Below are 26186 nucleotides of genomic sequence, written 5' to 3' on the forward strand. Positions count from 1 at the left end.
TTATTTCTCTTATTCCGGTATTGAGCAGCACGGCGTCTAACACAGAAAACGCTTTGAGTAGAGCATTACCCCGTCTGTTTGTGTAGCTACTACAATTTCAATTGCCCATGCGTTGAAATCGCCTGCTATCACGTTTGGCGTGGTAGTGAGGGCGTCTTGCACTAGCTCATCTAGAATTATTTCATAGTCACCTTGCATCACACTCGGGGGGAATATATGTAGCAGCTGTAGAAATAAATGCCACCTATCTTCGCTATAGTAAGTATAGTAAGATCTTCCCAGAAGCGGCTTATCTTGGAAGGCGTTGCCCCCACAAGCCCATATGACAACTTTCTTTTCCTTGTCTGAGATCCACGTGTCAGCGTTTATGTCTTTATATTGCTCACACACTATGGCCACATCTATCTTTTTTTCGAATATCGTTTGTTTCAGCAGCTCTTGAGCCGCTTCACAGTGGTTTAGGTTGATTTGGACAACTCTCAGTTTGTCTTTTTGCACGCCGCTTGATATAGAGGACACTTCCAGCTTCCGATCCGGTGTCCGTTCTCCTTTTTCCCGCTGCTTTTGCATGCTGCACACGATGGGCTTTTGTCACATTCCTTTGCGAAATGTCCCTTTTCACCACATTTAGCACAACATGTCCTTCGATCTTCCTCACTCGTACATGTCCTCGCCAGATGGCCGTATTCCAGGCACCTGAAACACTTTCTGAGGTTCGGCTTTTCCCTTATTCTGCAGACCACCCATCCAATCTTGAGCTTATGAGCGTCAAGCAGCCGTTTTGAGTCCGGAGTCGGTCCGAACATAGTATAAGTTGAGTTTCTGATATAAGCATTACATCTATATTTTTTTCAGACAGAAATATAATAATCTCTAATTTACGTTGGTTAACACCGTTATACCATGTTCAGACCGACACTTAATCACACGATTTCGGCTGTTGAAAGGATTATCCCACTAATCTTAAAAATTTATCAAGATTTCGCCATACAAAAATGACAGTTCCAAATCACTTCATTGAAATGATTTGAAACTGATCCACGCTAAATCTCTCTGTGCGACTCTGATTTTGCGCAATCTACTTGTCAGCACTGGAAATCTGTTACATTATCACAGCTGATTTAGACACTACAAAGGGAAAAAATGTAAACAAACAAATTTTTTTTAAAGCAATGGGTCTAATTTCATCTGAAAATCGACTTAACAAATGGAAAAATGAATCCATTATTTCTATTATATGGAAAATATTAAAAAAATCCGTCTTTTTATTTCAAAATACTTTATGACTATCTTTTCTTTTGATAAATATTAAGCGATGTGAATTCTTGAATGACAATAACAGCTGTTTTTTGAGCATTCTAACGGCAATGAGAACAATTATTACAATAATCTTTTAAATTTTCGGTCTGAACATGAACATATAATATGAGAATATCAAGCGACAGATGTTTTTGTATATGGAATGTAAACAAATATCAAGTGACAATTTAGGACCGCCAAAATATGTCTTCCAAAAACAGCGATTAAACTAGAGCAGACACCGATTAAAATGAGTGGAATGTAAGTTTTCAAGTAGTTTTCAGCAAAAACTGTGTTTTTGTTTGACAGATTTTACATGGACGAAAACACAAATTTTCGTGCGAAAACCAGTTTCTCCCACGAAAACATGTTTTCGTTGTCGGTCCGAACATAGTATTACAAATAAAAATAATTTCAATATACCGGGACTAAGACTATGTTATAAATCATGCGGATGGAAAAGCGCATGGTGGCATGGCAGTGTTGGTTAGAAATCGATTAAACCACTATTCTCTAGAATCTTATGCTACAGCACAGTTACAAGCTACAACAATATCCCTAAAAAATTGGGGTTGTGACTTAAATCTTACGGCTATATACTGTCCACCTCGTTTTGAAATTACTGATAGCGAATTTAAAGACTTTTTTCGAACGCTAGGTCAAAGATTTCTAGCAGGTGGAGATTACAACGCAAAACAAACGAACACTATTATGAATAAATATAATAACCTGGACACAATATCTCCTGGTAAGCGGACATACTGACCCAGTGATAGAAAGAAATACCAGACTTAATAGATTTTGCTGTAGTAAGCTGATACATGTACAGACTTATCATCTGATCATTCACCTGTACTAATAAAGTTATACGAACAGCCCACCATATTTGAGCCAAAAGCTTCTCTAACATTTCATAAAACTAACTGGTTGAAGTATAGGAAATATATCAGCAGCCACATCAATATTGATTGCAAAATAAATACAGGAAGAGATATTAATGGAATTTAAGAGAGTTTAATGATGTAATAACTAATGCAGCTGTATTGGAACACCAAAAAATTAGAATTAGAAAAATTAGAAATTTCACTAATAATGAAATAGAAAAACTTGTAAATGAGAAATGGCGAGGTAGACAGTTAAGTCGCTCCCCTTCAACTCTGCTTCAACTGAAATCTGCTGTACGTAAGTTAAAACAAGCGCCTTAACGCGAGGAAGAACGCAGCACTGAAAATTATGTAAAGAAACTGTGTCCAAATTCTAGGAAGCAAAACTTTCTTTGGAAAGCCCAAAAGTCTTTTAAGCCACTAGTAGATTCCAACATACTGCTTATGTCAGCAGAGGGCTGCGGAAGAGGGAAGCTAATGTCCTCTCGACAGATGGAGGCACTAGCGGAAAGCACACCGCTGGCCCTCTTCCCAAAGGACGGCACCACGAAGATGATTAATTTCAAAAGGAACTACAGAGTTACTCTGGGCAGCAAGACGGAGTGGAGCGATTCCACGCTGGAAATGCTGCTTGAAGACGGTACTCCAGTGGTACACTGACGGCTCAAAAACACCGGAAGGTATTGGGGCTAGTATTGGGATGCTTCCTAAGTATCTTCCAGGCTGAAGTTTTTGCCATATGTCAGTACGCAGAAGTCAACCTCCGCCGCAACTATCGCAAACAGCGCATAGCCATTCTCAGCGATAGTCAAGCGGCACTAAAGCGATCTCAGCATATGAGACCAAATCGCTTTTAGTAGAGGAATGTATAGAAAGGCTAAACCGCCTATCCTTGAGCAACCTGGTGCACCTAATTTGGGTTCCAGGGCATAAAGGAATAGAAGGAAATGAGAGGGCCGACGAACTGGCCCGCTCTGCGGCAGCTTCCAAGATGATGGGACCAAAATCATTCTTAGCGGAAGGGTCACACACCTTTAATGAGCTGAAATTCAGCCTTCCCGTCGCGATCTACACAGGGCACTGCAAGCTCAGGAAGCACTTGTCCAACATGGGCATAGTCTCCTGTGCTAATTGCCGGTTCTGCGACCTGGAACAGGAAACACCAGCACACCTAATTATTGATTGTGCAGCAATCTGCAGAAGAAGGCTTAAGGCCCTGGGCTCCATGTACATTAGCAGGGATCACATCACCTCAATAGCGCCCGGCAAACTCCTGGAACTATTCAGGCTGCTGGAACTTTGGGAAGTCATGTGATATAGGAGAGGGCACAATAAACCCTAGGTCGCGGAGCATTACCTCGTTAATAATCTATCTATCTAAGACAGTTGAATGGTAATTGGGCACGCAGTGGTGAGGAAAAGGCAACTGGTTTGCAAATCAATTAGAAAAGGTATTTCAACCTAATTGCCCAAAGAACAACTTTGAGCTGTCCAGCTTACCCAACACAGTTAACGAGTCACTCCAGTCTTTTAAGACTCTATTTCTGAAGTTAATACAGTGTAATCCATTTATAATGGACTCGCTTGAGATGGAAACTCTGTTATTATGTACCTCTTTGTCAAGTCCCAGTTCAAACATATGTAAAAAACTCGGTTAAAGTAGACTCGGTTATAATGGACTCCGGTTATAATAGACAATAAAATCGGATTTTGTCCATTATAACCGAAGGTTTCAAAATCAAATTTCAAAACAAAGTTGGCAATCAGTTGGCAATAAGCAAAATTTTGTTCTTCCCCGAATTCGATCAAGAAACACAATCAGTCTCTGCAGCAGAAAATGTTCATTTTTTCTTGGAAATAAGTCAAAGAAGGCAAACAACTTCTGCGGTGGGCTGAAAGCTATAATCGAAATTGAAGGAGGAACTTCCCAAGCTGACATTTGCTTGAACAAAAACCTAAAAAAACAGACTGTTTCGAACATATGGATTAATCGGGAAAAAATTAATAATGATTGGAAAGTCAACGACAAGAGAAAAAAATAAGATTTGCGACACATCCTCAAGTTGATGAATTACTGTTTAAATGGTTTCAGCAGAAAAGGGCCAATAATTTTCCAGTAAAAAGTGGCATAACATTTGCTTCGGCAAAATTTGTGGTGAATCGGCTTCTGTGGACCAAAGTGTTACAAATTACTGGCTATTACAAACCTGGCCTACAATAAGTAACAACTATTCCGTAGACAACATTTTTAACGTGGACGAAACGGAAATTTTCTATAAGATGCTGCCTGACAAAACACATAAGATCAAAGGTGAAACATACAGTGGCGGAAAATGTCTAAAGAAGAATAACTGCCATGATTTGTGCTAATGCATCGGGCACGGTAAAACGGAAATTATTGGTTATTGGTAAGTTTTAAATACAATTTAATACAATCCGCTGTTTCTGCACAATGCCTGCTTTCAGGAAAATATAACAACCCCAGATGCTTTAAAAACGTTAAAACGTTGCCGGTAGATTATTGTGCTAACAACAAATCCTGGATGACTTCTCAGACCTTTACTGACTATTTAAAGAAATGGGATTGTGAACTTATAAAAGCCAAGACTAAAATTTTGCTATTAGTAGATAATTGCTCTGCTCATCCTCAAGTTCATCTTCATAACATTAAACCACATTTTCTTCCGCCTAATATTACATCGGTTCTTCAGCCTATGGATCAAGGCGTCATTAATAGCTTGAAACAATCTTATAGAAAGCAGCTTCTGATGAAAATTATGGACCTTCTTGAAGAAGCAAACCCGGCAAAAGCTGTGAGTCTTTTAGATGCTGTCAATATGTTAAGTGTTGCATGGGAAAGTGTCTCTAAGGAAACCAATGGAAACTGTTTTCGACATGCTGGTCTGGTAAAAGACATTCCTGATGGATTAAATTTCGCCCCGGAGGACGATGAACCTTTAAGCAAAATTATCGAAATTAATAACGTAGTGGTTTTAAGCAAGTTTGATGAATATTCAAGGATTGATAAGAATATTATAACCACAGAAGAACACTCAGACAATGACTTAATTCAAGACTTTCTGCATGAGCTGCTTGAAGAAGACTCCGGTGGTGAAGATTTAGCACAGCCCGAAACTATAATAAAAATAGAAGACGCTACGAATTATTCTAGGAAACTGAAGCTATATTTTCAACAAAAAGAGAATAGTTCAGATGCAATCAATTTGCTCAATAAACTCGAAATCAAACCACAAAGAGATTTTGCCAATAAGGCATTCACCCAAAAGAAAATCACTGACTTTTTTCAAAAGACTTAATTAAACTTATTATTTCCTTAATTTTGTATTTTTATTCATAAACTTTATTGCTTTAATAAAAAACACATTAAATTTACTTTTTGAGTTAAAAATTTTATATTCTGATTAGATGGACACTCGGTTATAATGGACAATTTGACATGGTCCCGTGGAGTCCATTATAACCGGATTACACTGTAGAATCATAAAAGAGCTAAATCCGAAAAAGGCATCAGGACACAATAATATTACTCCAAAAATGCTTATTAATGAGTTACCAAATATTGCTATAACGGTCATCAAAAACGTCTTGCCTTATGAATTGCATAAAACTTTGGAGGCATATTTAAGAAACAGGAAATTTACAGTTAAAGTAGCAGACTTCATATCAGAAGAACGAGTAATATGGGCTGGTGTATTTCAGGGTAGCGTGGTAGGCCAAACTTTGTACATAATTTATACAGCAGACATTCCAACAGCTATTAACGTTTTGACATCCACTTTCGCGGATGCCACCGCTTTAGTAAGCCGTAACAAATGGAGGATGGAGTCATGTGTAGAAGTTCACGCAAGTGAGGAAAGTTATCTGATCGCCATTCACTTGGGAGTGGCCAGAAACGATTATTTTACACATGGCTCAAGCAGCTCACTACTTCCGGTCTTTGACCAAGTATCCTCTGGGTAGCCTAAGAACATCCGTTCGAGGGCGAGCTAATGTGAGAAGGCGAAACATCCCCTACATAGGTTTGTGCGCTGGGTTTGGGACCCGCCACGTAAAAATCAGTACCAATGACAAAGAAAACACAGCCTCAGATGAGAGACCCCCCTTTTGATGATGACCATGGCAAACGAAATAAGGACTACGAATTGAGGGCATGCACCTGGAATGTCGCTGCCCAGCTGATTGATGTCCTCGTAAAAATAAAGGCTGACATCACCGCCGTCCAAGAAATGCGATGGACGGGACAAGGACAGAGACGAGTAGGTCCTTGTGACATTTACTACAGTGGACATATAAAGGAGCGCAAGTTTGGTGTTGGATTCGTGGTGGGAGAGAGACTCCGTTGCCGAGTACTATCATTCACTCCAGTGAATGAACGTCTAGCCACAATCCGCATCAAAGCGAGGTTCTTCAATATATCGCTGATTTGCGCCCACGCCCCGACGGAAGAGAAGGACGATGTGACCAAAGATGTCTTTTATGAGTGCTTGGAGCGCACTTATGAGAGATGCCCCCGCCACGATGTCAAAATCGTGCTTGGCGACTTTAACGCCAGGGTGGGTAAAGAAGGTATCTTTGGCACTATGGTCGGTACATTCAGCCTCCACGACGAAACATCCCCAAATGGGTTCGCCGTGGCCCGAAATATGGTTATCTGTAGTACTCGATTCCAGCATAAAAAAATTCATCAAGCTACCTGGCTCCCTCCGGATCGAAAAACCACCAACCAGATCGATCATGTTATGATAGACGGAAGACACGTTTCCAGGGTTTTAGATGTGCGTGCGCTCCGAGGTCCTAACATCGACTCGGATCATTATCTTGTTGCAGCCAAGATTCGCACCCGCCTCTGTGCAGCAATAAACACACGCCAACAAACACAAGGAAGGTTCGACGTCGAGAAGCTGCAATCACAACAGATAGCCGAACGATTTTCTACTCGGCTTGCACTCCTGCTCTCTGAGAGCACTCGTCAACAACCCGGTATAAGGGAACTGTGGGACGGCATTTCAAATTCCTTACGTACAGCTGCAACCGAAACCATTGGTTTTCGGAAAGTGCAATAGAACAGCTGGTACGACGAGGAGTGCCGTGTCGCAGAGGAGAGAAAACAGACTGCTTACCTCGCAACGTTACGATCGACCACAACACGTGCGGGATGGGATAGATACCGAGAGTTGAAGAAGGAAGCGAGACGCATTTGTAGACAGAAAAAGAAAGAGGCTGAAATGCGTGAGTACGAAGAGCTTGATAAGCTGGCCGACAGGGGTAATGCTCGAAAATTCTACGAAAAAATGCGGCGGCTTACAGAAGGTTTCAAGACCGGAGCATACTTTTGTAGAACCCCCCAAAGGTGATCTAGTGACCGATGCCCAGAGCATACTTAAATTATGGAGGGAACACTTCTCCAAGCCTGCTGAATGGCAGTGAACGCACAACGCCAGGAGAAGGCGAACCCGATTCCCCAATCGATGACGATGGAGCAGACATTCCATTGCCCGACCATGAAGAAGTTCGAATAGCAATCGCCCGCCTGAAGAACAACAAAGCGGCAGGGGCCGACGGATTGCCGGCCGAACTATTAAAACACGGATCCAAGTCTTTTGAAGATAATAGGGAATATATCTTTAGAAGAGGTTTTGTTAATTTTCATTATACTCTTAATTAATTATAAAATTTGCTTAATTTTAATTCCAATTTCTCACTGAGCTACTTTTTTTTCGTGCTCACCAACACAGTGACTGATCCTCTCATGCCGACCACTGACCTACATTCAGCGTTTGAAAAACTACGCTACTCTCGTAGCATTTCATTTTACTCTTGCTACCGCTCTCACTTTGTCGGGAGCCACAGCATTGCCTTAGCATAACAATGTAAAGTATGTGCTCTACTCTGCTCCGAGTTTTGTTAGGTAAAAAACTATAGCTGGAGCGGGAGCAAAAAATTAAATTCTGGGCTATGCTCTGACGTAGCGGTAGCAAAAAATTGGGAGCGGTAGCACAGCAGAGCTAATGAAAATTTTCATGTGTTACAACTCCCGCATGTGTTTGTTGTTTTTTTTCTTTTTTGCTATTTTCTGTCATAATATTTGAATTAATTGAATAATTCAAACAAAAAAATGTTATGCAAATCATTTTGGCACTTGTTGCGTCAAATGACTTTATAAATCTAAAATCAAATATTTTAAGAAATATATTAATAAAGCGAATTAGATAATAATTGAATAAATTATAATTTGTTTTTTTATTATGTCAAATATTTACCATTTTTATATTACCAATAACATCATCTATTCCAAATGTATTACAATACGCAATTACTATGAATTTTCGAAATTAATTTTAACTACATATGTATACTTTCTCCCTTTTTATATACATTAGGGTGTCTTTTTTTTTGAACTATTAAGCGATGCCATAAAATACCTCTGATCTGTGGGAATTTAAAGATAAATTTTACATGCCTCGGTCCAGTTCTTAATGTTAATATGTAGGGCTAAAATTTTCAGGGAATTTTTTTTGGCGTATTTCCAAGGAAATTTCGTGACAGGACTGAAAAAAATTAATAGTTCAAAAAACAAAACACCCTAATGTATATAAAAAGGGAGAAAGTATATGTAGTTAAAATTAATTTCGAAAATTCATAGTAATTGAGTATTGTAATACATTTGGAATAGATGATGTTATTGGTAATATAAAAATGGTAAATATTTTACATAATAAAAAAAAATTATAATTTATTCAATTATTATCTAATTCGCTTTATTAATATATTTCTTAAAATATTTGATTTTAGATTTATAAAGGCACTTGACGCAACAAGTGCCAAAATGATTTGCATAACATTGTTTTGTTTGAATTATTCAATTAATTCAAATATTATGCCAGAAAATAGCAAAAAGAAAAAAAAACAACAAACACATTCGGGAGCTGTAGCACATGAAAATTTTCATTTGCTCTGCTGTGCTACCGCTCCCAATTTTTTGCTACCGCTACGCCAGAGCATAGCGCAGAATTTAATTTTTTGCTCCCGCTCCAGCTATAGTTGTTTACCTAACAAAACTCGGAGCAGAGTAGAGCACATACTTTACATTGTTCAATGTGTATTCAACAAAGTGAACTAAGTATTTGACTTACGCTTATTTGACAATAAAATAGTAAAGAATTCATGTATTTGTTTATATTAACCCGTGTGTTTTTTTTTTATTCTTGAACAATATGAAGCCACTTGCTTTACATACATATATATGTTAATATAAACGTAATAGAAATAGAGACAACCAATTTATTTGTTCTCAACGTTATACTTCATATTTATTTTACAAACAATTACATACGTGTATAAATGCAACATTATTCACAAATTTTATTGTAACTATATATATATGTCGTAACCAGTACCCCGCCAAACTATTAGAAACTGTATACAGATGTTTATGCGACTCTTTAAATTATAATAGTTATTATAATTCTTTCATATAGTTCATTCCAAAGCATAAATCAAAAATTAAATGAGTAGTTTTGTTTCTAATATTGTATTTTCAAGTAAGTGGATAAAACATTTTTTTGTCGTTGTGATATTTTTGGTGCAACTGTTTATTTTTCAAATTTTTGTTCAAATGCTTGATTCGAAAATGTATCCTGCACCTAAAAAACAATTTCTTGACATTATCCTCAAGAGCAATATCTTTGCATTTATCAAAAAGTATGTCTACAAATTTCTGTCACTGCAAATGTTGTCGTTATTCACATTTATAAACACGTCTTCTAAAAGTTTTAACTGGTCTAAAAAATTTTGGTTCGGTTTTTTAAGTCCTGTCCCCCCTCGCTGGTCTACCCATGCCCATGTACTATCAGTTGAAATTCTGTCACCTAAATTTAATTTGTGTATTAAAAAACCACCCAAATATTTCAGTCCATCTTCATAAAATGAACCCAAACTTGTACTACTTAAATTTTGATTATTAATTTTGTCAAGCTCTTTACTTAAAAAGTGTTCTTCATGTATATATATCTCATCTTTTAAAAAATATTCCGGCTCCGGATCTAGTGTCAGCCACTTTGTATCGTCCTCTTGTACGTTCAATGTTGAGCTTAAACTTTCGGTGTTCCGTGCTACAAAAAAAAAACACAAATTAAATAAAAACACTTTAAAGGATCATTTAAATATATCTACCAAACATATATTTTCGAAGTCGATATTTAAAATGTAGCGGTGTCGGATGGTCATATTGACCCCCAACTCTTCTCATAGCGCCAAAAAAATGCTCCAAGATGTCTTGATTCAGGCGCTGCGTTAAAATATATTCCATCCCAACGTTTCCATGTAGGTACTCAAGTAATAGCTTAAGAGACATTGTGGAAATATTTACTCCCTTTTGAAAAGGAGCATCATTTATTTGGAATCAAGGGCTCAGACATTATTTTTGACATTTTTTCGAGCACTTCGTTTTGTTGCAAAAGTGCTTTTCCATATGGCATTGTGAACGGAGTTTGATTAGAACGAATATTAGAATTAAAAATATTAAACCAGTTATTAACAAGTTGGATAAAATCTGCACATTCCACTGCGGTATATATTTTATGTCCATCTATGTAGCATCTTCTTATAGCATTAGCACACGTGTTCGAAAATAGTTGCGCAGCAAGCTTCACTTTTTGACGGCTTGCGCCTTTTACTTCCAAATGCTCATCGCTTATTTTGAAAAAAAAAATTAAGAAGCATTCTAGCATTCTCATAAAAATATAATAATATACCACTTACAAGTTGAGATACCGATATCTTTCCACATTGCTTGATTAGAAGGCCCCATGTCCGAAACGACTCCAACGACTGTAAAGTGTGCTGAATATAGTTTTGAGATTATGTTCTCCAATGTATCTTTCTTTATTTTATAATCAAATCCATAAAAAATAGGTTGCTTCCATGAGGACACCAAACCTCGAACGAATACAAATTGCACATAGTTTGATGGTTTTCTCACGACTCTCTCCATCGGATCATACTCATAGCATGAAGCTATTTTCATCTCATCTATGGAGAGCACACAGATCCGTTCCTGTTTACCTAATTTACTATGTTCCATAAGTTTAATCACATTTTCTAAAAGCCCTTCATCCATTTTCAATTTTCTCACCCAGTTATTCAAAGTGGCCACACACGGAAGAGGATAACCATTTTTTAGCAAATGTCTATATGCTCTCGGTCCTGATGCATGTAAGATAACGGCCGATGAAATGTCTGACCATGACCAATGTATATTTTTATTTACAACCAGCCTCATAATCTGACCTTCCGTAAAAAACTTTTTCACTGCGGTTACAAGCTTACTCGAGCTCGCTACTTCACTTCTCTAGCGACCTAACTTGAAGTTCTAAATTTTTCTGTTCCGTGGCAACTATATGTTCTGCATCGCTAATACATAAGAAAATGATACGGTTTTCAGCTCAGAAAGATATTAAGAACTAAGAAAAATCGTTATATTGAATGCTTTATACTTTTCATGAACATATATGTAATAAGTACCATGCTTTGTATGATCAATTAGTTGTTTAGAAGGTGAAATTATAACGCAAAATGTATGACATGTTGTAAGGGGGCTGTTTGTTACTGTCATTTTATTTAATCGGTTCCGACAAATGATTGCCCCTACATGTAAACGTATTAGCCATATCACATTAAAATTTAGTCTAAAGACACCCCAAAGTATATTCACATTATACAACGAGGAGTATTAATACAAACGCATGGCACCACGATATCTTACCATATATATGTAGGTAAAATAACCAGTGTTTGTGCGTTATATTTTCAAATGATGTTCATTATACAAGTATTATCATGTGATACTTTGCAAGGCAATTTTCCTCTACAGGTTAGAGAGGGCTTGATGCATGGCCTTGTTTAAACTAGACAACCAAAAATAACTTACTCGATTTGAACAGCTGCGTTGGCAAGAACATTATTAAAAAACGCGTGGTTCTCGTTCATGTGCACCAGAAATTTACACCAATTCCACAACAGAAACTCCTTACCACAAAAACTACAGCACAGCATGTATAGCTTCCGATCAGTTGTTAAAATTTTCGCGCAAACAAGTTTGTCTTGAGACCTAATCAATAGTAACAACGTAAAATTTCTATTTATCAAAATATGAGGGTTTCTTACTTTTTTTCTTGAAGATTGGGAAGTAAGTTTAATGAGGGTACTGCATCGGCGCTTAGTCGTCTTCTTTTAAGGGGAGATTCTTTTATTTCCTCTGCCTTAAAATGTAGCCCACATATTCTCGAAGACAAACTGAGTTGTACGCCACATACTTTTTCCCATTCCTTCCGTTGCGATTTGTCAGTTGGAGCACAAAACATTGGTAAGTTGCTTCCATGAGTTGTTTTGCATAGGCAATAAGTATTCGGCATTTTATTCAGTTATTTAAAAACATATTGTTTTCCGTTTTGAAATTTGCTTACTTTTGAATTTCCGAATTTGAATTTTTGAATAAATGTAAGGGTTAAGTTAATGACAACATTCATGTCATATAAGCGTAAAGAAAAATTAAATGTCATATACATACTTAGTTCACTTTGTTGAATACACTTTGACATAGTTATGCTAAGGCACAGCATAGCCGACAAATTGAGAGCGGTAGCGATAGCATAGCAATAATTTTAGAAATTTTGCTGCTAGGGAGTAGTAAATGAGAACCCTGCCTACATTAATTAAATATTTAGGTAACAACATAAACATGACTATTATATTATATTTATTTATTTATTATTTGTAAAATAATAATACAATTATTATTATACATTAAACATAAGGAGCACTAGCTACAGAGGCTTTCAGCTCACGGGCTTAATTATAAAAGACTTAAGTAACAGAGATGGAACCTTCCATGTAGGAAATATTTACAAGCAATATGTTTTTATAGACTAAAAATTATATGTTATAAATAAATTTAAAAAGGAAGGATAACTTAAATATATTTTTTTAACTTTGTATGAGATAGGAATTCAGATATTTTTGTGATGTTTACAATAGATGTTATTTTTAATAGATCAAGAGCTTTATTATTCTGAAATATACTTGGCCCTTGCTGAGTTGAAGAAGGGGCATTCATCCAGTAGATGTGTTATGGTTAAGGACGATGAGTTACAGTATAGGCAGGATGAAATAAGATTTCCATTCAATAAATGGGAATGCGTTAATGACGTATGACCAAGACGAAGGCGAACGAAGGCTTTTATATCTTGGCAATGGCCTGTTGGCGGATAAGCAGGTTTTTCCCCTTCTTGGTTGCAGATGGCGTAGTGGTGTTGCACATTCTTCCAGGCATTAACTTTTATGGCTTTTTGTTTTGAAACGATTAAATGGATTATGTCGTTTTTTTCGATGTAGTCAAAAACAATCAATGGCTGTTTTCCCGCCAATTTGGCGTTTACATCGGCCCATTCATTTCCGGTAATACCGGCATGTCCAGGGATCCACATAATTTTAATGTTTGTGTTCCCAATTAGTATGTTTCTAATTTGCGCAATGAGGTAGGATTTGTTGGATGCATTTAGGAGAGCTGAGATAGTAGACTTGCTATCAGTACATATTAATGTTTTTAAGTTAGAGTTTTGTACTAGGGATAGCGCATTATAGATGGCTGCTGCTTCTGCGGTGTATACTGAGCTGTAATTGGGTAGGTGTCCAGCTTTTAATGTCTTTCCAACGTTATCAACAATAGCAAAAGACGTGTAGAAGTCGGCCTTCGAAGCGTCAGTAAAAATGAGTTTCCAATCTACGTAGTGTTGTACAATGCGCTCTTTGAACAAACTTTGATAAACCCTGGAATTGGTGTTCTTTTTATGATGTTTTTGAAGATGTAGATCGAACGAAGATTCTTTGAGTAGCCATGATGGGGCAAAAGAAATAGACTTTTCCTCCGGTATAGTTGTAATACCTAAATCCTTAGCTAATTTAATGCAATTAGAAATAGTGGAAGAAGTAGTGGAGTTAGTATCGTCGGTCCATTTGGCTTTTACTATACTATATAAAAGCTTATTATTACATAATAGTAGTTTTGGAATAAGCCTTTGCGAAGTATATGTAACTCTTTCCTCGATGGATGGGAGTCCGGCTTCCGTTAATGTGAACTTTATTGGTGATGTTGGGAAGGCCCGAATACTTCTCCTAACAGCTGCATGATATGGTGCAAAGATTTGCTTTATGTTGCTTTTGGCACAATTGCCATAGATAGGGAGACCATAATCAATCTTAGATAAAATTAAAGCTCTTGTAATATTAATGAGAGAAGAAATGTGAATTAAACAGTGTTTTGATGATAGATACTTAATTATATTAAGCCTAGAAATTAGTTGCTTACGTAGATTTGTACAGTGTTCCTTAAAAGTAAGTCTCTTATCGAATATTATACCTAGGAATTTAAGACTAGTAGTATTTACAATATTTACATTATTATAGCTTAGATTGAAGTTATTACATTTGTGTTTTCTACAGATATGGAATAATTTGCATTTGTTTATAGAAATATTCGCACCTGAAACATTGGACCAATTTGAAATTTCAGTAACGATTTTTAAGAAGGTATTTTTTACAGTATTTAGATTATTTTGTTTGGAGAAGATCAGCACATCATCAGCATAAATAATATGCGAAATGAGTTTATATTTAGAGATTATCGTACTGATTTCGTTAAATGCGATTATAAATAGTATGACAGACAGTGGTGATCCTTGTGGTATTCCCTTGTACATATTGTACGTGTTCGAAAAAGTGTTATTGATTTTAGTCATGAATTTCCGATTGATTAGGAAAGATTTAATAAAGTTAAATATTTTTTCGCCAATTTGCCACTTCTCAAGCTGTCGCAGAATAACATGGGAACCAACTCTGTCGAAAGCTTTTTCGAAGTCCAAACTGAGAGTGGATATGTGGTTTCTTTTGGATAAGGAAGTTTTGGCGAAATCATCAAACAAGAGTAAAGCATCCAAAGTGCCTTGCCCTGCCTTAAATGCCACTTGGTTTTGACTGAGAAGGTTTTTATTTAGTGCGAACCACGAGATACGTTTTGATATTATTTTTTCTAATAGTTTGCCCATGCAACAGAGGAGTGATATTGGTCTGTAACCAAGAACATCTGTAGACACCACATTGGATTTCGGAATGGCTACTATCACCGCGTTTTTCCAGCTTTGAGGGTAGACACCTTGTGATAAAATATTGTTGTACAATTTAATAATTCTGTTTTTGAGGCTTAAAGCACAGTTGTTTAGCATGGGATATGAAATTCTGTCTGCACCAGGCGTCTTGCCTGACATTGAAGATAAGGTAAAGTCGAATTCGGCGATGGTTATGTCAGATTCGGTAATGTAAGGGGGTGATTGTACTTTGCTGTACCTTCTACTAAGGAGTTTATTTTTATTTGATACAAAAGAAGCGTGGAAATTTGAGTCGCTTGAATAATCGGACCATGCAGAGGCGAAATGATTAGCTATGTCTTTTGAGTCGAAAATTGAGCCATTTGGAGTGTTAATACATTTAATATTAACTTGGGTATAGGAGCCTGAGAGCATTTTTATGTCCGCCCATAATTTCTTGGGATTTGTTAACGGATTGATAGCTTCGGTGAGTTTTTGTAAGCAAGCCCTCTTAGCTTCTTTAATATTTTTCCGAAACACTGCATTGGCTTTTTTGTATTTTATTAGATTATCAATAGAGCGAGTTCTTTTGTAAATTAACCATAGTGATTGTTTTTCTTCTCTAAGTTTAGATAACTCCGTAGACCAATAAGGCACATGATTTTTGAAGATTTTTTTACCCGTTTGGGGGATAGAGAGGTGAGCAGAAGTTCTGATTATTTTGGTAATCGTAGCTGTTTCTTTATTTATATTATCGTCAATGGGACTTGCAGCAGAAAAATTTTCGCAGAGTTGTTGAAATTTGGACCAATTTGCCTTGTCCAACAGAAATTTTGGCTTCGCCGACCCTTTTCTGGATAAAGGGGTTGATAAGTGGGTTATAATGGGGAAGTGATCGCTGTTATAAAGATCAGTTAGTGTTTGGCTGTTAAGTTTGGGGGCGATAGCAGAAGAACAAATGACCAAGTCAACATTCGTGAATGAATTATGAGTAGAAAAATGTGTAGGAGAACCGTCGTTTAGAACTGTCAAGTTTTCCGCTAAAAGAAGGTCTCCTATGACTTTTCCTCTTTGGTTAGTACATGTGGAACCCCAAAGAGGGCTCCAGGCATTGAAATCACCAAGTATAAGTACGGGTGTTTGGATAGGTCCGATTATATCGCGTAGTTCTTTGATATTAAAGTTTTGGTGTGGAGGAATGTAATAAATATTTAGGATGGTTAATTTAAATCCAATAAATATTTCCACTGCTATTGTGGCAATGTTGAAACATGTAGGGAGAAGTTTGTGTGGGAAATCTTTTTTTATTAAGGTAGCAACACCTTGCTTGTTAGTATGATTTTGTGTTAAGTTGGAGAAATAGGCAGCGTATTGTTTAGGTACAGTAGCTGCGGAATTAAAAGAAAGATGTGTTTCTTGTAGTGATATAACACTTGGTGATTGTTCTTTTATGAGTAATTCTAGGTCAGTGTAATTGTTGTAGAATCCGTTCATATTCCATTGGAGAAATTTGAACATTTCTTAGAAATGAGAGAATTGAGAAATAAGTGGGGAATAATAGTGAGAGTTATTGTTTTTCATCGTCAGAAGTGATAATTTCATGATGTGCGGTATGGTCTGTATAAGTATGTGGAGAGAGATCGATGTTGTCTGTAGGGAGAGAGAGAGTTTGGATGTTGAGAGATTCTATTGTGGATATTTTAGGAATGACTGGTATGCTTATTTTGGTTGGGTTTGTTTTTGTTTGGAGAAACGTTAGGTTAGGAAGATTTTTTGTAGTTTCTTTTAATGATGAGTTTGGATGGTTAACAATTACGAAATTGTTTTTGTTTTCTTTAATAGTTTGCTTTTGTTGTGGGAGAGGGTAAGTTGTTGGGGATTTTGGTAGAGTGTTTGTGGAGGGTGGTAGGGGAGGAGATGATGAGCGGTGGGAAATCACGTTGGTTTCTTGCTTGTTTGTATTTTCTTTTGTAACAGAAGCGAAGGAAGTGTTTGCGGGGGTCGGGGGTAATTGTTGTTTGTATAACCGCATTGCTTCTCGCATTGAGCATTTGTTTTCTGTTTTTATTTTTAGGATATTTTTGGATTGTAGGTACTTAGGGCAAGAGCGTGAAGAGGAAGGGTGATCGCCTGAGCAATTTGCACAAAAGGTGCGGTTGCATGGCGAGGGGAGATGGGGAGGGAAATTGCATATATCGCAGGCAGGATTGTTGTTGCAACGTTTCGTTGTGTGGCCTAGAAGCTGGCAACTTTTACACCTCATGGGGTTAGGGAAATAAACTCTAATCCGCATTGTGCGCCATGAGACTTCGATTTTTCCTGGAAGTTTGTAGAGGTCAAATGAAAGAAGTATCACACCACTAGGTCTTTGTTTGCCTTCTATATTTTTAGTGAATTTATAGACAGAAGTAACTCCCTGATCTTTTAAATTGTCAACAATTTCTTCTTCTGCAATGTCATTTAGAAATGGAGCGTAAATTGTACCTTTAGAGCAATTCAAATTGTCGTGTAACTTAACTTTAATATCGCAAATACCATTTAATTTCTTTGTTGTAAGGAATTTTTCAGCAATCTTCCGATTTTTAACAAGTAGGAGTAGATGACCATCACGTAATTCGGTGATAGATAAAATTTCCTTACTAATTGATTCTAAGCTTTTATGCACAGCGAAACAAGAGTATTTCGAAAGTGTTTTGTTCGAATCTGTTGCAGATATTAGAACAAACTTTGGGCAATCTTTTTTAATCTGGGGCAATTCTGGGAAATTTTCAAGTGGTTTGTATGTAAGTTTTTTCCTTTTGGGGTTGGGGCTAGAGGCAAGCAAAGCAAACCTATTTTCCCCGAGGTTAGGCGGCCCTGGGGCCATAATAAATCAAATATTCACTAATATGCACTGTTTTTACGCGAGTAAACCGTACGATCAAAGTAAAACGAAAACACGTGCACTTATATGCGAAAAGAAATATGCGAATAAAACGTAAAGCACAAAAGAAAACCCGCGATTAGAAAACACGTCCGCTCAATGAGAGAGATAGTCGAAGACTGGACTATTATATATTCCCAAAGATTTTAAGGAATTCATCATGAAATAGTTCACTTTGTACATACATACATGCTTGTGTGCTTTGATATAAAATATATAGAAAATATACATATGTATGTAATCTGTGGTGAAACACTCTTATCCAAAACAGTAAATATCCCAAAATTGAAATATCCCTAAATTCACGACATCGTGAACCTTCTCTATAAATATACGTTCTCTGCTTATATCTTTAAATTTACCATATAAAAGTTGGGGTAATTCGTAGACTTAAAGCATATACTATATTTACGGCAATAAACTATAGTATATCTACCATTATACGTTCAGGTACATATTGACATACATATACTATACAGTATAAAGACAACCGAAAGTTTGAGAATCTTATATTAGGAATATGGGGTATTAGGGATATTAACGCGAATTTATCTATTTCTGACAGTACCACATATTGCTACCAGAAAACGAAGCTCCAATATTAAAGTACCTCACATATGTACCATCATCAAAATATAAAGAGTAAAATCAACTAGATGTTCCTACATTACCAAGCTACTTATGGTGCCTAGGATTAAGTGTACCAAGTTTCATCAAGATATCTCAAATATAACTCAAGATACAGGTTGCACGGACAGTGATAGACGGACAAAGATTTACCCAGATTACAACTCGCCTCGTCATACTGAATATGCTTATTCACAGTCAAATTTATATTTTTGCAATACAATTTGTATTTATTTAGTTATTTTAATCCTCAAGCTGCATAAATTACCTAAACGTAAACGGGGATACAATTAAAATACCGAAGTTCAAGACCCATCCAAATACCAACATTATTCAAATATCTTGTTAGTATTGCTATTTAGCATGGCGAAATAGTGTTGCGGAAGCTATTATAAACTACTTTTTATGAAAGAAAAATATTTACCGTATTGATACTATAAAGATATTGCAAATTCAACAAACACTTTATTTAAGAAGCTTTTTTCCTTAAAAACTTAGCTTAGAACTTAATAATAATATCGTAATTTTTGTTCATAAAATATATATATTATTTTCATCAATAAATACTGATAAACTGAGATAGCTACCACATTTGGGAACGGGTAGGATTCCTGATCCCCGGCGTGTAGTTAAATTCTGATACATAAAACGTGTATGTAGTTTGTGATTAAAATAATGTATACTTAAAGTATAGGAAACATTGGTTCTAAAATTATCTCTTGATTTACCTTACAATCAAAATTATGTTTTACTGTTGTTTAGATTTATTATGACATGTAAAACTAAATTTTGTTACAATACAACTATTTCTTCTGGTCCACTCATTATCAAATATAATTTCCGATTTATCCATGAATAAGTCAACTTAAACGCTTAAAAATATACAGCATATTTATCTTTACTATCAAGAAGGTATAATTAAATTTTTAAATAACAGCATTTAACTTCATTCAGTAACCAAAATTGAATATAGTATTTATAAATGTATGTATTTTTAATGTATTTATAAATGTACATATGTATGCATAAAATATAAATAATTATTATAGCATTTTCGTTTTGCGCAACCTGTTTTGACCTCTCGATACCGTTATTCTCCAGAGGTGGCCAATATATTTTTATTGTGAACGTACACTTGGGGGGTAGGTTAAGTACTGTGAATCGTCACTTTCGCTACTCCTTTGTATCATGGTTACGGTTGGATTATAGAAGGTTGAATGATGTAAAGAAGAAATACAGTTATCACTACTTATAATCGATGATGAACATTTTTGTTGCCAAAAAGTACTAATCGCTTTCACGATGTTAAATAAAAATGCGCACGTATTTAAAGTGTAAAATAATTTAAGGTTTATTTAGGACTTATGAAAAATATAATGTTCTATTTGAAATCCGAGTACACGTATACGGAGCGGGGAGGATGTAAACCGGACCGCTGAGTGATCGGAGGAGGTGATGTATTAATAATCACAGTGCGGAAGAAAGACGTTGAGTTCTGGCGAATTATTATGGCTGGTACAACGAACGAAAGTTTATCACAGCGCTGTATAGAGCGGAATGTATATACTTGTAGAACGAATGTTGACTGTCGAATTGTTGACGTGCGAAAGTATGTTGGTATGCGACGAGTGTATGACGAATTGAGCTAGCTTTCTCGTTGTCCATTCCTTTTGTGAGTTGGGTTGCCTACGAGTGAGGTGTGTTATATTGGGGTTGTGATGTAATGGCTGTGGTCTTATTAAGGAGCGGTTTTATTTAAAATTTCTTTAACAACGGTTTATTAAACTAGCTGTTTATTGCCTTTTCGGTGTTATCGGCTTATAAAGTAGAGTAACTCCACGCCTGGCTCAGATGTGGCCAGAATGGGTAGGGGAACGTTTGGAAAACTGAGTGATTCTCTTAGTTTGGAAATCCAAATCGATTTTTTTCTGGTGAACTAGTTAGGATTCGCGAAGATCCACTTTTCTGTGTTATGTTTGGCGCCAAGCGCGCAATAATCCTCAAATGTTCTGGTGTTAAAGTTTGTGTTTGAGTTACTTTAGAAGCCCGTGCAAGCGATTGAGAACTTGTAGGAGTGATCACTAGTGTGTTTGGTGGATAGATAATTGGTAAATTATCTTGCTCTTGCTCCAATTCCACTAAGAAATCACTATCCGTGAATATCTGTGAATTCAAAGGATAAATACCCGTAGCTCTGAAGCCACTATATATTACTCGTAGTAAAAGCCATTTCAAATGGATGATGCGTCAATTTTGCTACATCGTAAATGCTTATATGCTTTCCATAATGACTAATCATGAAATCACTGAAGGACTTTTTGCAAAATTTTTTGAAAGGCCCGAATACTGAAACGTCTAGTGGTTGAAGACGATGAGAGGTATGCGGTGGAAATGACAATAAAGTTATGCCGTTATCACGGCAATATGTTATGCTTTCAAGACTACAATGTGAAGCGTGATTATCCAGTAAAATTAAAATTGGTTGCTCTTTACAGCAGTTGCTGTTCTTTTGAATATGCTTCAGTACGTCTGTGAAAAGTTCGGCAATCATCCGCCCAGATTTGGAGTTCAAAATAATAGATCCTGGGAAACATCCGTTTGAAAACCCAACGTTTGCACGTGTTCTTGGAAAAACATACACTGGCGGCAGATGGTTTCCACATGCATTCATTATGCCAACCATGGTCACCAAACTTCCGCGCTCTGCAGATACAACCTGTGCAACCGAACGTTGTCCTTTCGCAGCAAGGACCTATAATGAAAAAAGAAAATAAATGAGTGCAAATAAAACAAAGATTTATAGGTTTTTTGCCTTAGGAGTGTGCATGACAGTGGTTACGCCAGTTTCATCTAAATTGTATATGTCTTTAGGCTCAAAGGAATATTGTGCATATATCTGACTCAAGTTTTGGAAAAATTCCTCCATCGCTGCTTTTGTAAAACCCCTGAGCCTAGCCAAGCTTGTTTTTTCAAGCTTTCGTAGTGTGAGGGATGGATTTCACTTCAAAAAGCCGTAAAGCCAACTTTCTCCAGCTGCCTTGTTAGTTTCCCAAGTAGATGGACATGGTATGTTATTAGCGGCAACAAATTCGTAAACAAATCTTTTGAATATATCATACGGCAATCCATATGCAAAAAACGCACACTTCTTAGCATATTCGACTAATTGCTCGTCTTGAACTCTCGTTAGCGTTTGATGGCTTGTGTATTTAGAGTGATAAATTAAATTTTCATCACATCTACTCCCATTTCCAGAATCTGAATCGTTCCTCAAAGGATCTAGTTTCTTCAATCGCATGATCAAAATTGTTCTTTTCAATCCGTACTTTTCCGCTGCTGACGTAGCTGTTTCGCGTTGATGCTTTATGTCTGCAAGAGCTTTTTTCATATCATCCTCACTTATCTGACACTGGTTGGTTTTTTTCTTATAGTTGCGCACCATTGCTAAAGTAATACTTAGCATTAGAAAACTCCTTAATTGTCTTAACATTACCAAATGTTATATGGGGTACATTTGACATTTGTCTTCTACACAAGTCAAAGGTGCCCCATTCCACTCACCGTCTCGTTTTTTTATATTTTGCAAATTCTATTACACTTCAGATAAACACACTATTTATTTTCTTAGCACACATAAACGGAGTAACCAATTTCGTAAGATGCTTTAAAAAATGTATTTTATTGTTTAAGAAAGACTTTACTTCCGATCTACCGAAAATTATAATTATGTTCCCGAAAATAGAAAAACACGTGTAACTCTATTACGCGTTGGAATATAATTGTGAAATTTTTTGACGCTTCGTTTAGTTCAATAATGGTGGTGGCCACGTTTTTACATTTTCAATAAAGCCCCAGTTAACGCCACAGAGACTGAAGTCAAATGTGCCCCAGTGTCAAATGTACCCCGTCTTACCCTACTCCTTTACCCTTGAGTTAGGACTATGAAATTAGAGGGACCTTGCGTGAGAATGGCTGTGAATGGAGAACGGCTTCGATTCGTACAGTAGAAAATTTTTCATAATTAATTTGACGCTTTGTGTAGTTGATTCCCATAACCCACCCATATGAGGAGCGCTTGGATAGATACGATAAGAGCGACCTTTGCTTTTTGTAAGTGTAGGTGCGTCACTGTATCGCATTGAGAATATAGTGATCCCTTTCCCTTTTTTTGAATTTTTGCTCATAATTTAAAATTCAGCTATGAAGCAATATTGAACGAAATGTCTCGATTTTTTGACTTTCTAGTATGTATAATTGAAGATATAAGCGATATTATTTACATTTTGCCATATTGAATTTGTAATTAGGTAGTGTTCCTGGTGTCGCTTTGTGTGCGCACACAGATGTTGCGCAATACGGATATTCAGAAACCGTATTGGCTTGGTATGTGAGAAATAGTTTACCCATCGCTGTATTTATATCTGCGAAAATTTAGTTCGGTTTCATTTGTTCGTCCCATAAATCTTGTCTCAGTAATCATAAGTGGCGAAGGCCACCCTGGAGGGTCGAAAAGTTACATATATTAGAATTTTTATTATTTTCAGATTGAATTCTGACTTTGTTTTTTCTGTCAATATGTGGGATGTTGGACAATTGTGGCTCTAAAGGTAGTCGTGGGACGTACTGGCCATTATTTGATCGCGTAGATGTGGCTTTAGAGAAGTCTTCACAATACCGATCTTCTAGAGTTTGGTTCGTTATGGGGGTAAGTTTTCTTAACTTTTGAAATTTCCGTAATTGTGAATTAAGGTGTTTGTTTGTAGATATTATACTCAACTTGAGTCCACTTTGTGTTTCGCTGTACAATGTTTGAGCTTTTTGTGTCTTTGAGTAACATGGTGTCTCTCGGCAATTTTTAGAATTGTAGGTTTCGGGATTTGCTTTTGCAATTGAACCCGTGGTTCTTTTTATATATGCGCTTCTTTGAGGTGAGATGAGATATGTGCTGTAATGAAGCATTGTGTGATGTCTTTTATGACAATATAATCATTTAAATTTGCTTTTGCAATTTGTATATGTGTGCGCATGTGACAGGCAATTTGTGCAAAGTCTTTTTGACCTGACAAAACTATTTCGTTCTTTAACTTTTAAGTTTTTAAACTTGTTGCAAGATATAAGTTTATGCCCTCTGGTACATAGTTCGCATGACGTATGTTTTCATTGTTCGGATGTGAACGTTTGTGTTTTGTAAAAGCTTTTGTTTAAATTTTTGTTGCTTCTAGCTTGGGGTCTATTTAAGCTTCCATTTTGTTCGTGTCTAATGTTCTTAGTTTTGATTAGTTTTTCTTCCAACTCTTCCGCATTTTCATATTGGGTGGTGAAAAAATCTTTCATTTGTTGCCACGTTGGGCACTTCTTTCGTGATGAGAGCGATTGCTCCCACAAAAGTAACGATTTTTCTGGTAATACTGCGGTACATATATTTACCAGAATAGGATCCCAGCTGTCTGTGGAGATATTTAGTGTCCATAGAACCGACAAACAATTAGAAACAGTTAATTCTAGTTTGATGATTTTTACACTTGTTTCGTTCCTAATTTTTGACAAGTTCATTAGTGTCGTTACTTGTTTATCGACCAGTATTCTTTCGTTTTCATATCTTGCTTTTAGAGCTTACCAAGCTAAATTGAAATTTTCGTCATTAAGAGCGAACTGCTCTACTATTACGCCTGCTTGACCTTTAGTTTTGTATCTGAGGTGCTACAATTTTTGCGCTTGTGATAATTGAGGATGGTTTATGTACACGGCCGTGAACATGTCCCGTACGGCCATTCTTCATAACCTCTGTAGAAGATTTCTGTGTCACATGCGGGCACCTCGAGTTGGATGCCTGAACTTACCTTTTGACTGTCTATTTGTGGCAGCTCTACTCTACTGTGGGGAGTAGGTGCAATTGCTTTAATTAGCTTTAGTTGATCGGAGATCATCGCTTTTGTTTCTTCGTACTGGTCTAAGCAGTTTTCGTATATTACGTAAGCCGAGGAATTTAAATTGTGTGTATATGAATCGTCAGAATCTAAAATGGCGGCGTGAGCCGCTTGGAGACGAGTCCAAAAATTATTAAGATTTTGGCATTTTATTTCTAATAACGATTAAGAGTTTTCTTGAATCGGTGAAGATGCAAATCTAGTGCAGTATCTTGTTAAACTGACACTTTGTGAAATAAATTTAATAACCTGTCTTGAGCGTGTAGCTCCTGCAGGTGTTTTTTGATTTGTGTCGTTATTAACCATTTTTGTTATATTATGTAGTAAACTGTATACTCTTTTAAGCAAATAAGAGTTAGTTTTTTATTTATTTATATTTTAGTTGGAAAACATATCTAATTATATTTTTTTTATTTATTCTTCTTGTGCTTTTCCTAAAACCGCACTTTTAATTTATTTGATTTTTTATCTCCTTATGTAGGTATGTAGTTACACCCTAATAATTGGTAGGTAGGTAGGTAGGTAGGAGTGCAGCCCTATTGGGCTCAATTAACACTTGATGTGCCATTTTGATGCACTGTTCGTAGAACCTCCTGTATCTGCTATTACGTTTCACCTTCTCTTTCAAACCATTTTGAGGTTTCGATGAAACTACTTACATATGTCCGATATGCTTTTAGTGTAAATCCATTCAAGGTTTGGTGCTAGATGGATTCCAAGTGTTTTGTGTCGGATCTGTGCTAGAGCTGGGCATTCACAGAGAAAGTGGAAGATTGTTTCCTTGTTCCCTGCTACTCCGCAGCCACGGCAGATGTCGTTGTAGGGCATACCCATTTTGGATGGGTGTTCCCCAAATGGCCAGTGCCCTGTTGTGGTAGCTGTTACTCTGTAAATACTTTTCTTTGACCTATTTAGTAAGTCGTTGGTCTTTTCCTGTCATATCTTGGCCATAATTGTTTAGTTAGTACGCATTTTGTGATGTTTTTCCACCTGTTATTTGCAATTTGTTGAAATTGTCTATTGATCTCTCCTTTGATTGACCCTAGCGGACTTGGTATTATCTCCGCCTCGGATTCGTTGACGAAAGCTCCAGCCTTTGCCAACTCGTCTGCTTTTTCGTTACCGAAAATGTTCCTGTGGCCGGGAACCCAGATTAAATTTAGTTGGAGCTTGTCTTTTATTGCGCTTAGTGCTCTCTTGCAGTTGTGTACTGTGCTGGAGTTTGTCATGGGTGAAGGCAAGGCCAGGAGCGCCGCCTGGCTGTCCGTAAATATAGTTGCTTTATTTATATTCCCGTGGTTTTCCAATAGAGCTTCGCAGGCTTTTTCTATGCCTAGCACTTCTGCTTGGAAGATGCTGGCCGAGT

The 26186-nt window shown here is 36.7% G+C and overlaps 1 protein-coding gene across 1 annotated transcript; it reads left to right on the forward strand.

Moving 5' to 3' along the window:
• Positions 1 to 3901: 3901 nt before the first annotated feature.
• Positions 3902 to 5500, forward strand: LOC126765148 (tigger transposable element-derived protein 6-like). Its single transcript, XM_050482734.1, has 2 exons — positions 3902 to 4591; positions 4650 to 5500. Exons 1-2 carry the CDS (start codon positions 4540 to 4542, stop codon positions 5498 to 5500), a joined length of 903 nt encoding a protein of 300 aa, XP_050338691.1. The 5' UTR covers positions 3902 to 4539.
• The last annotated feature ends 20686 nt before the right edge of the window (positions 5501 to 26186 follow it).

This window comes from Bactrocera neohumeralis, unplaced genomic scaffold (assembly GCF_024586455.1).
Source record: "Bactrocera neohumeralis isolate Rockhampton unplaced genomic scaffold, APGP_CSIRO_Bneo_wtdbg2-racon-allhic-juicebox.fasta_v2 cluster10, whole genome shotgun sequence".
Taxonomy (NCBI): Eukaryota; Metazoa; Arthropoda; class Insecta; order Diptera; family Tephritidae; genus Bactrocera; species Bactrocera neohumeralis.

What these genes read in the sequence shown, in the direction of transcription:
- LOC126765148 (XM_050482734.1), top strand. Translation starts at nt 4,540, where the DNA reads ATGATTTGTGCTAATGCATCGGGCACGGTAAAACGGAAATTATTGGTT. An exon ending in ACGGAAATTATTGGTTATTG is followed by an intron (nt 4,592 to 4,649) that starts GTAAGTTTTAAA and finishes GCCTGCTTTCAG; the next exon opens with GAAAATATAACAACCCCAGA.